The 12,273-nt window shown below is 41.3% G+C and overlaps 1 protein-coding gene across 12 annotated transcripts in view; it reads right to left on the bottom strand.

The window, feature by feature from the left end:
• The window catches only part of CAST (calpastatin), a 109,549-nt gene that overhangs the window by 20,250 nt on the left and 77,026 nt on the right, over positions 1-12,273 (bottom strand). For all 12 annotated transcript variants that reach the window (XM_088023404.1, XM_088023403.1, XM_088023402.1 and 9 more), the window contains 6 exons: positions 9,340-9,423; positions 8,448-8,495; positions 7,223-7,318; positions 5,321-5,416; positions 1,952-2,053; positions 1,366-1,449 (listed from right to left, as the gene is read on the bottom strand). In XM_088023404.1, the coding sequence (XP_087879530.1) occupies positions 1,366-1,449; positions 1,952-2,053; positions 5,321-5,416; positions 7,223-7,318; positions 8,448-8,495; positions 9,340-9,423 (510 nt within the window). The remainder of the gene's footprint in view (positions 1-1,365; positions 1,450-1,951; positions 2,054-5,320; positions 5,417-7,222; positions 7,319-8,447; positions 8,496-9,339; positions 9,424-12,273) is intronic.

Raw genomic sequence — 12,273 nt, 5'->3', positions numbered from 1 at the left:
GCACAGATTCATGTCACTTGATTTATCCTGGGGGACTGATGCCAAGTACGAACCCTTGTAAACACTGTAAGGCGTCTACAGGTTATACCCAATGTTGTACGTTATAAATCAGATTCATCATTTCAGGAAAAAGATTCTCTCACCAGGGAATATGCTCTAATTAGTTCATGTAGACCAACAGCTCACATGTATCAGGCATTCCCCAGGCATGGGGACTACAAAACAAACTGCACAGCTTGTGACATCAGAAGCCCACACCCTAGTGCAGCAGAAACCCAGGTGAGTAGCTGAAGTAGTGTGATGCGAGGTACCGGGTCAGGGCGCTCACAGGACACACTGGGAGCACAGGGATGCACTCCTCACCTGCTTGGGGGATGGGCTTTGCCAAAGTTGCTGAAATCTGGTTAATTTCATAGGCAAGACATTCAACTACTATGCACTCATTCTGTGCAACACCCTGTAGTAAGCACTGAGAATATTACAGAAAGTAGGATAGACAAAATTCTTGCCTATCATCTGAGCTCATCCTTATGGCTCACATGATGCCAAGTCTGAGATGACTCTAAGTGCTACTTCTGAGAAATAGGACAAAGACGTGAAAACATCTGAAGCTGTTTAGTAAAGGAAAATTTATAAATGAATGGTAAATCCCACTTATCCACATACACACAAATAACTCAGCGCAAGCCTAGAGATGTGTAGTTGTACATAAATACATAAGAATATATGTGCATTTAGTTGAATATGCTCTTAAGTAGCAGCATCTTTTTTTTAGTGATTTTTTTTAATGTTATATAAGTAGCAGCATCTTATGAAGATAACGGACATGTGTTCTGTCCGCGCATGTGTCCCTGATCAAGTGACTGTGCTTCAACTACAAATACATCATGCAGTCTCCCCACTGTCACTTGTTCCGTACGATCTGTACTTTCAAAATGAAAGAAACAGAATAATTATCCTTCTACTTAAGGTCAAACAGGCTTTCTTACTTTTCCAATTTATATCTAAGAGTTGCGAATTTTTCTTCCTAGGAAATAATTATTCCTCACTTTAGTTTTCCTAGTTACATAAAGGTTTTTGAAGTTTTTCTTTGTTTCCAGTATTGTAACAAACCATATATTAAATGGGAAAAAATTAGGCAGCTTAGACATTAGATTTTTTTCACTTAAGGGAGGAGTGAAAGGTCACTGAGGAGTATTTTAGCTTCATACCTGGTATGCCAACAGAGTATTAGCAAACTGTGTGGCATCTGAAACATTAAAAACAAGCTCTTTATATTCCGGGCCTGTTTCCATGTCCCTGCTTTATGTTTATAAAATTCAGTATTAATTAAAATAAAACAGACAAACACCCCAGGCTGTTTACCTTGACCTCTTCTAGTCTATAATCAGGAGGAATGGTTTCTTCTTTTTCACCAAGTTTTTCACGATCCTCTTCTTTGGCTTTCTCCTACATAAAGATTATACCATTTTCATGATTAACACACCTCCATAAAGTGGATGCCTAAGTGGTTCCACCTGAGGTAAGTAGCTCCACTGTTAGACGAGAACATACCTATGGCCCAGTGTGTAGAGGTCTCAGAAAAACCTCCACTTTCTCAGCCTCCCCTACCTCTGCCACCTCCCGATGCCACCCCTATCACCTGCCGGGCTGAAGGGCGATGCTGAGGAGGCTGGGAAGCGGCCACTTCCCTCAGGCCTCCTGGGCACTGCGAATGCACACAACCCGGGCGCAAGGCAGAGAGTATAAGCGCGCTATCCGTCTGCTGCTACAGCAAAACACTGTAGCGGAGATGCTACTCAGGGTTAGATTATTGAACAGGTGTGCTCCCTGAGAGAGAAAGCCAGCTGGTCATGTGTTGTGGGGGAGGGGGGGGGAAATGACTGACTTCCTTGGGGAGTGAAGACCATCAGTAACAGCTCCTTTCTAGAAGTGACTGAGCTGCTATTACCTTCACTTTATCCGCCATGGGCTTTACATCTTCTTGGTCTGCTTCCTTCTTCCCCAGGCTGCCAGCCAAGGCTTCTACCGCATCATCTGGCGCCATGCCTTTCTAAAAGCACATTCGAGGATACACTAAGTAGGTGGTTAATCACTCCTTTTAAAAGAGACTACATCAAACAATTCAGAAGGGCATATCCTTATTTCAGGTCTAGATAAGAAGTACATGTCATCGTTTAATAATTTAATTACCAACTGAATTAGAATCTATGTTTAAGAAACCTACAATGTTAAAAACTGGACCAAGTTTCCTATGCTAAGTAAGCATTAAGTGGGTGTAACATGTATTGACACTGAGCAACTTACATAATCTAACCCAGTGTCTTGGTGTGAAAACAAGACAATGGAAAGGGTATACCTCAGAGAAGCAGAAAACCAGGAAAGAAGGGATCTTTACAGTGATCATTCTAGAGACGGCACAGGAAAGATGTTCAGAAAGGCCTATGAGAAGACGTTCTTCCCAATGATCTGTGAAATCAGCCTGGCCCCTCCCGTAGGTGGCTCAGGCAGAGTCTCTGCTGAGACACAGAAGCTCACGCTCTTCACGTGGCTTCTACTTGTCAAGGTGGATTCATGCTGATTCGGGTGACTGCCTGTGCCTGACTGACCTGAGTGCCACAGTGGGAATGGTCTACCTGGGGTCCCACTGTTCAAAAGGGAATGTACTCCCTGCTGATGCAGTGAGCTCTGGCCATGCTCGTCTTTAATGAAACTGGGTGAAGACAACATAAATGATATAAAGGGGCTAAAAAATGGGACTTGATCTGACTTCTTCCAAACCCCAGGTCATGATCCATCCATTGAGGGTTCATAAAATCAATTCAACAGTTCATGGGCAGGTCTTTTTTTCTTTTAATGAAAAAATAGAAAATGGAATGCATCATACATAACAAGGCTAACTACTATTCATTAAAATGTTATTTCTATTGTATAGATACCGAGTTGAAATATCAATGAATTTCTTATTGCTTTTAGTCAAAAGCATGAAAGCTTCTGAATTAAAAAGTCTTGAAGTTTATTCCTCTAAAACTCTATGACCTTACATAGAGTACATATTTGACTATTAGAGTGAAAGTGTCTTTCTGTTTATATGCCTTAACCATCGATGTAAGTAAGAAAAGTTTTTCTGCTTAGCTGCACTGCAAAAGAGATCACCAATGAGAAAATGGAGTCTGAGTGGAAGGTGATTTATCACCCTCTAGTGGTTGGACGCTGCATAGATTTTATTCCCAGGAGCAACAAAAAATCCCTGATTCATCTAACCGGTTTGGGATTCTATCTAAAATGCAAGATGTACAGTGACCAAAGCCTTAACCAAGCAATTGGAACTGCTAGCTTGATCTAAGACACACGCTCACACTTGAGCTCGGTTTTCTCCTACTCTCTGCTGTAGAATCTTTGGAAACAACTACTTCCTGTTAAACCTGCTCCCCTTGGCTTAAGAAATAAACCAACCCGAGGTAGCAAAGCTAGGAGACAACAGCACTCTTAAGGATGAAGCAAACTGGAAACAGGACTAAGGGCTGAAACTTCAATTTCTGTAGTTATTTCATGTTGTCAAATTCACAACTAGAACTCAGGTTTCTGGATTTCCTCAATAAACTTCCTTTTCATACAAACGAGAACCACACAGGGCACACATTCATCTCCTTCCTCTGCCCTTGGTTTCCTTTTGCTCACTAATCCTCAAGCCCTTCCTGGGTCCTCTGACCTTTGTCACACTTCATGGCTGTTCATTCTGGCACCCACGGCTGTCACAATTCCGGAAATGTCAACTAATTTCAGTGACGGTCATCTCAGCAACCGTGGTCACCAGAGCAGATGAAGCAGACGCCCAGAAAAGATGGTCAGAGAAAGGAAAAACAGGGCCCTTTTCTGTGCACTAAATATCCAATGCTCAATGCCCTGCAGTAAGCGTCAAGCAAGAAAGGAAGGTACCCTCGAAGGCCCCAGCACCCGGGGCATGAGAGGTGGAAGACCCACGTTTAAGTCACAGAGTTCTGCTCTGGAATGTTGGCTACTGTCTTTTTGATTCCACTCACCACCTCTGTTCTCACTTCCTTCACTGTCTCGTCCCACATTCTCTCCTCCTCTCCTAGTCTTGACCACCGTGGCTTGTGGCTTTGTTCCCACAATGTCAAAGTTCTGGGGCGTACCCAGAGACCTCAAAAAGAGGTCGAGTCCTGTGTAAGGCAGGAGTTAGACCTTGGCCTTTGAGGGGATTTTCCCTTGGCACCAAGAATGTCCCTGGCAGGAAGCAGCTGCTTCAGGGCACCCAGGACACACATCCCACAATCTCTTCATCCCCTTTTCTCGAACAACTAAATGCACTAAACCCAAGCACACCAAATGCTTTACCCCTCCCCTCTGTGCTGGCTTGTCCTTGCCTCACTGTTCTCCCCAGGAAGCCAGCACTATTCCAGCTTCTCAGTAGGATCATTCCCTCCTTTCTGTATTTCCTAATTCCTCCTGGGGGCGGGTCCCTTCGGCCAAGTTCCCCCTGCCCTTTTTCCATTTGAGAAAGATCAAAATGTACCATAAAAAGCTTGCTCTCTGGCCATACCCACACTAGATGCTAAAGTAACGAAGAGCAAGAGCCTCATCGTTTATATCACCAAGGCTCTGAAAAGTTAAGTGGATTGCTCAAGGTCAACTCAAAGCTTCACTTCCCTCATCTGTAACAGAGAGATGATCAGAACCAGGCTCACAATGTCCTTATGAAAGTTTAAGAAGATACTGTCAAGCATCTACAACAAGTTAACTCTTCAGAGTGTAGATTCACTACGTCTGTAGTAATAAGGCACAGTTCCATCAGCTGTTACGCTGAGTCAGATTCTACCTGCTAACACAAAACCCACTGAATTCAAAAAGAAAGATTCAACTACTTAATTACCATACTTCATACAAAAGTTAGAACCTGAGAGAGTGGCAAGTCAAGAAGAAAATGGAAAGGAATTGAGTGAACCTCCCTTCCGGTGGGAGTGGGGAGAAGTCCTGATGATTCTGGTGCAGATTATTCCATTAGGAGAGTCAACGAAAGATAACATCAGGCTGTTTGTGGATTTCCAAGCAGGCTTGAAGGATGTGGGAGAGTGAAAAGGCATGATTATCCACAACAGCTGAGGAAGCAGAAAGCCCTTCAGAAGGTGAAGGAAAAATACTGTTTGCGGCAGTTTAATTAAAAACAGATACTATAGCTCTAAAAGATTTTCTTATTTTGTTAGCTTAAATAATCTGCTGGTAATACACAGCAGCAAGTGCATGGGAGGAAGAACATTACGCTCTCAAGACACGGCTCCATGTCCAGAGGATCACTCACCAAGGTGGGTGGCTTGGGTGGTGCCGACTGTATACTACACATGGAAGTCCGAGGCACGGCCTCGCTCACAGGAGTTAGGGCAGCAGCCTGAGATTCCTGTGGAAATAAGGAAGTACGATGAAGAGTTTCTAGAAATACCTGGTTAGTGAGACTGAACAACAACGGACAAACAAAACACTCTCCTATGTTACATGCTGCAAGCATGATCTTCTTAAATGCTGAAGGACTGCTGAATAGTGAATAAATCAAGGCCATGTTAAAACTCCTCTACCATTATTTCAACTTGGTTTTACCTCTTATCTTAGGTAGGTTACTTATCCTGAGACTCAATTTCCACATCTGTAAAATGAGAACAAGGAGAGTACCTACATCTCAAGGGTCAACATGAGGCTTTCAATGAGGTAAAACATGTCCAATGCTTTGCATACTATCTGGGAACACTGTGAGCGCAATAAAATTAGCAACTATTACTTTCATATAATATATAACAATAATATGCCAATTATATAATGCAACGTTTTATATAAATGCATCCTTTTTGTATACTTAAGAGCACCTTATTGACTGTGAATAGGTATGTACAAATGTAAGGAAGTAATACTATCCCAGGGGTTCTCAAAGTATGGTCCCCGGAACAACAGCAATCAGGGAAACTGTGACAAATGCAAACTCTGGGGCCCCCACCCCAACTACTATGGAAATTCTGGAGGTGGGGACCAGCAATCTGTGTTTTAACAAACCCTCAGGTGATCTTGGTACTAAAATTTGAGAACCACTGTGCTATCTGATCACAAGAGTAAAATTTCAAACAAACTGGTTTTAATCCAGGCACTTACAAAAGCTTATCCTATGGGTAAGGTGCTCAGTAGATGATCATTAACAGGATACTATCTCTTCTTCCAAGGAACTTACTGTTTACTTAAAACTATGTATACATGTCAAGAGGTGAAGACCAAGACAGCTAAAACCTTGCTTGTAATAAATATCTCAACAGGGACATAGAAAGAACAGCAGAGCCCTGGGTGTGCGGTATTCTGTTTAGAAAGGTTTGGAAGAGTGGTAAGGTTTGGGAGGGAAAAACAGGAGACAAACGCTATATTTTAGCAGAGCTTTAAAGGCATGACTGACATTTTAGATGATCGTGAATGAGGAAGGAAGGTTATTCCATAAAGAAGGACCACATGAGAAAAGCCAAGGCCTCACACACACAAGCACTTATTGTCACAGTTTAGTAATGGGAGGACACACCTTGGTAGGGAAGGAAGCTGGGGCCAGGACACATTAGCAGAGACTTTTATTTTGTGGGCAACGGGGAGCTCTTGAGGGTTGGAGCAGGGGAATGATGTGGCTACCAACACACTTGCTTGGGAAACGCTATTTCTGGCGGACATATGGGAGGGACTGAAATGAGATTGATGACAGAGGCCCCTGCCACCATGAGTTTCAGAAGGAGGAACAGAAAGGAAAGCATGGGTGTGAATGCTTTCCTGAAGGAATAATTACAGGACTTCAATTATAAGAATATCAGGGTCGGTTTGGGAAGAGAAAGCCCATCTAGAAAACATCAAGATGAAAACTGCCTGTAGGGATGCCTGGGTGGCAGTCGGTTAGGCGTCTGCCCTCAGCTCAGGTCATGATCCCAGGATCCTGGGATCGAGTCCCGCATCGGGCTCCTTGCTCAGTGGGGAGCCTGCTTCTTCCTCTGCCTGCTTCTCCCCCTTCTCCCTCTGACTAATAAATAAAATCCTTAAAAAAGAAAAGAAAACTGCCTATAAAAAGATGGTACAAATGGTTTCCATCAACTCCTTCATGCTAAAATAGTTTAGGCCTCACATTTTTAAGATTATAGACAAATATTTTTTAAAAAACACAGAATTAGAGATGTATTTTTTAGAAACGTACTTCCGTTTTTTCAGATGGCTTAGATTGTTTTCCTTTACTTTTAGGCTGGCTAAAATCTTCTGAAAGTTCATCAATGAGTTCTGATTCACTCAGAGGCTGTAATAGAAGAAACACTACATTATGAGGGGACTAATTTTTTTTGTTAAAAACAAGCTTTTCATAGGAAATTTTTTTTGTTAACACATATTAGGCCATATTTTAGGATCTAAAACCAAAATTTATATTGGGGATATTTTTTAATTTATCAATGTAAGACAAATGTCATGCAATAACTAAGGAATACTGGACACCTGAGTACCACAGGAGTGTTCACGATCCATTTAGTCAAAAGTTTTCCTGATCCTTCAATTTCCGAAGGATTTTGTTCAAATAGAACTGCCTATTCTTTCCAATGAAGATCTTTCTTAGGTGCTTGTTTTTACTATTTCCTGATGACTTCCTTCTGAATAGCTCAGGAAACACAGATCACATACTCCTTTCCTATGACTATGTGGGATTTGGGCAGGAAAGTTCTCCTATCCTTAGTTCCTTCAGATGAAATTCATTTAGAGCATGTGGAAATTTTGACTAATACCAGTCATCTATAATAGAACTGCATGTTGATTGAGAAGCTGTGCCTCTGTGTTGGAAAGTCTGAGTTCTGGGTCCTGGCTTTGCTCTTTTCTAGCTGTGTAACCTTGGGCTAGTCACATAACTTCTCTGGCTCTGTTTCCTCACATGTAAAATGGGAACAGTTAAGAGTGCCCTCTTCATTCGGTGAGGACCCAACAAGGTAACACATGAAAGGCATCCGGTGCAGTGTCAGGCACATCATAAGTGATTAATAAATGTTGCTGCTTATTATATCCTAACAGGCAACTACACTGCTTGATCCCAACTTAAGTGAAGGCAGCGCAGAATCATTAGAGTAACTGACGTCATGATGCCAATCAAACTCTGAGGTGTGAACAATCTATTTTGAGGCCCTCTTGACACCAGCTCCTAATGTCCGGTGAATGTCACCTAGAAACCCATAACACTCTAGTAATCATTCATGAGGGGAATCCTCATTAAAATACGTGAAAAGGAATCAGAAGCATGAGCCAAGTGTTGCCATCACAAGCTCCCCTTTCTTCAATACTAGGTTGGCATTCAAGTCTCCACAGCGAAATCCTGTCAAAATTATCGCAACTTAATACTTAACAGTTCTTTCGTTCTTTAATTATCAGAAGAATCACTTCCTAACCTTGGATTTTTCTTCATGCTCTGGCAATAGTGGTTTTCCATCTTTATCCTGAAAATAAAATAGAAAATTCACTGAAAATGATATAGAATATTTTGTTTTCATGGCCCATTAAGTTTGTTTTATTAGGGAAGGATATGAGATTTTTTTTTCTTATATTTGAGTGATTTGTTTTTGAGTAAATTTCTTATACTTCAGTGAAAAAATTTTTCAGGGTTCTTTTTTTTTATTATCAAGTATCAGAATAAAGAGCTGAACTATTAAAAAAAAAAGTCTCTGTTCTCCAACCTAGGGTGAAGAGATAGATCTCATTCATACAATTCTGTTTTCATTTTCTGGAGATGAGTTTCATAACCCAGAATATTTCTAAAACTGAGAAATCTCCCATATATAAGCACATATGAGAATTGAAGCATTTTCCACCATGTATTTCTGTGTATTTTTTCACAGATAAATTACAAATATAACTACAGAAGTTAGTCCACCATCCTCACTTTAAGCCAAAACCAACAACAATAAAACCGCCTTAACTGAGAATACTGGTAAACTGTCGTACATTTATGTCTACCCCTTAGAAGAGCTATGCTGCTTTTATCCACACAGCAGTTACAGAAAAAAATTATTCCCAAATTGTTCCTTGTGCTTTAAGGTTAAGGACCTATGTCGTGCATCATTAAGAGCTGTAACATGTAAATTAGTGGGAATTTTAATGACCACATGGTTACCACTTAGGAAACCATTCCTTAACTAACTTTAGAAAAGAAAGGGTTCAGGGTTTTCCACTAGTATATGAACTGGGACAGAAATGTCATTAAGAACCCTGGGGACAGACCCAACAAAACATAACGTGAAGGCAAGGGGAGGATATTGTTAGGCACCGCGGCTAACAACGTACTGTGGCTGGTTTTAATCTGTACTCTGATGGGACGGTTTCCTCGTCTTCACCACACTTCTTTAGTTTCTCTTCTTTGGCTTTTGCCTGATCAAAGTGGAAGGCGGAAATAAAACACAAAACAGTTTGGCAATGCAGATAAGAGGATATCACTTTATGTACTTCATGAGTGGTGTAGCGAAATCAGATTCCAGTGTGTCTATGTGCTTTGTAGAGAGCAGAGCACAAGACCATGCTAAGTAGTGCTGGTTCTGAGGAAGGCAGCATTAAGTGACGGAGAAAAAAACGACACCGCCAGGAATCCTGGAGAGGTGTCCCTGCCCTGCTCTCAGCTGCTCTCTGACCTTGGGAAGCCACTCAGTCTTTCTTCAGCTGTAACACGGGGCTACTGATAACTTTTATCTAGTTCACGGACTTGGAAGGACCACTAGGGAAAAGTAAAGAAAATATCGTTTGAGACAGTTAAGCACAGTGCAGAAGTTAGTTGTCATTATTTTAATAGCTTTCATCTGTCTTACTCAACGAGGCAGTTATCTGCAGGGGGAGAAAACAACTAGTTCCCATGAACGTTAAACACAGTTCAGAAATGGGAGAAGCATCTCATCACAAATCTTGGCTGATCCATGGATAATTCATTTGGCCTCTTTTGAAAGGACTCCCTTTTTAAATTTTTTTTTCTTTTAATTTCAGTGTAATTAACACACAGGGTTACAGTAGTTTCAGGTGTACAATAGTGATTCAACAATTCTAGACATCACCTGGTGCTCATTGTGATACATGTGCTCTTAATCCCCTCCACCTGTTTCACCCATCCCCCCGCCCACCTCCCCTCTGGTAACCATCAGTTAGTTCTCTACAGGTAAAGAGCCTGTTTCTTGGTTTGTTGCTCTTTTTGTTTGCTTGCTTGCTTGTTTTGTTTCTCATATTCCACATGAGTGAAATCATATAGTATTTGTCTTTCTCTGACTGATTTCCCTAAGGTTTATACTCTCTATCTCCATCCGTGTTGTTGCAAATGGCAAGATTTCATTCTTTTTAATGGTTGAGTAACATTCCATTGTATGTATATACTTCATCTTCTTTATCCATTCCTCTACTGATGGACACTTGGGCTGCTTCCATAATTTGGCAATTATAAATAATGCTGCAATAAAAAAAGAACCCCCTTCAATAACACTAGGGCTTTACTGGATTACTGAACCATGAAAAACCAACAGCATTAAGAGATGAAACTGTACTTCTATAGATTACTGGCTTCGAGGATATAACATTTCCATTTTAAACTACTGGTGCCTGATGGCAAGTTCCATGATATGTAATAATTGGTACCCATATCAAGGCATGGATTTAACAAAACAAGGAACTCCTGGGCACAAAGGGGACTATCACTTAGCAAATTCCAGCTCAACCCACCTCTCACTTCAACCTAAAACTGTAGTTCTCCACTGAATTAGTTGATTAATTTTAAAAAAATATTAAGCACTTTTAGTGAGCCAAGCACTCTTCTAGGCTTTAGAATTAGTTTTATTATCCTATAAATTAACAATTCTCATTAAGGAATAAAAGGTTTTGTTTTTGTTTTTCTAATAATTCTAATTCTAGGGCGCCTGGGTAGTTCAGTCGGTTAAGCGACTGCCTTCGGCCCAGGTCATGATTCCAGGGTCCTGGGATCGAGTCCCGCATCGGGCTCCCTGCTCAGCAGAGAGCCTGCTTCTCCCTCTCCCTCTGCCTACTTTGTGCTCTCTCTGTGTCAAATAAATAAATAAAATCTTTAAAAAATATATTTCTAATTCTCTTCTACTGCAGCATATGGAGGGAGTCCTACTATGTAGTGATACTCCCCAACTCAAGAGCTTTGTGAGGTTTCCACCTAGAAAAGAGCCTTCATGAAAGTCAAGGGTCACCGGTGTAAGACTGTCTGCTCCAGGCTCATGGACTATGAGGCTCTGGGCACAGTGAGATCCTTTCCATTCCTGTTTGATCTTTATATTCTTTAAATGCCGGCACTGTAGGGACGTCTACTGATTTCAAAGCACCAGATTAGGTAACTATACACAGAAATGGGGAAGATGAATCAGGTATCATTATGGAATATTTATTTTCTGTTATGTAAGAATGATCAGTAGGCATGGATGTCTTCTCTGAAGCATTACGTAGTTTTTCCACAGAGACCTCTCTAGTATGGAATGTGCTGGAGTGGCTCTGGACTCCTATAGGATACTCAACTTTATAAGGCTTATCAAAACATCAGACTATCCAGAAAGTAATACATTCACCACCAGGCACTAAAAATTCAGCTTAAGAATCCACAGGACTGGAAGATCTTAGGAACTATTTATACTTTGTACATAATTAAAAAGGAAAACTAGTGGAAAACAGCAGAAAAGAAAATGGAAACTAGTATAAAGAGCAGAAAGAACAGTTCTTTCAGTTAAAATTTTAGGAGTTGACTGCTGTGGAGGTTTTCTAGAAGAAATCTAATACATTTATATGCATCCCAAAACTACATACCCCAACTGCTTAAGAAGTCATTTTTATGTAGCATTTTTTACTTCTCCTGATCCAATTTTAGTTACTCTAAGACTCTGTCCTGAGATTTATGTGTGTATCTTTCCACCCCAAATTGCTTTTCTTACTAAATCACACCAATTCTCTGTAAAAAGCCTGAAGCAAAAGTGCAAGGGACTCACTGCTCTGTAGCTCTCTGGGGGCAGAACGGCACAATTCCACCTGGTCTGAACCCAACCCCCCCCACCCCCGGGGTTCGGCCAGGACCGCCCTCTCCCCCAAGACACCTGGTCTAGGTGGCTGCTCTAATTAGCGTGCGTCTCGCATTATGTCTTTATGAAAGTTCCCTTTCTTCTCAATACATTACTTGGTCGTGGAGGACAAGGACTGCTTCCCCAGCTCCCTTGTGTTCGCCTTCACAAAGCTCGT

Source organism: Eumetopias jubatus, unplaced genomic scaffold (assembly GCF_037043125.1).
Source record: "Eumetopias jubatus isolate StellerSeaLion01/CBP00866 unplaced genomic scaffold, mEumJub1_p1.0 scaffold_5, whole genome shotgun sequence".
NCBI classification, from domain to species: Eukaryota; Metazoa; Chordata; class Mammalia; order Carnivora; family Otariidae; genus Eumetopias; species Eumetopias jubatus.
Note: the sequence above shows the minus strand (reverse complement) of the source record. Positions and strands in the feature narration are given on the sequence as shown.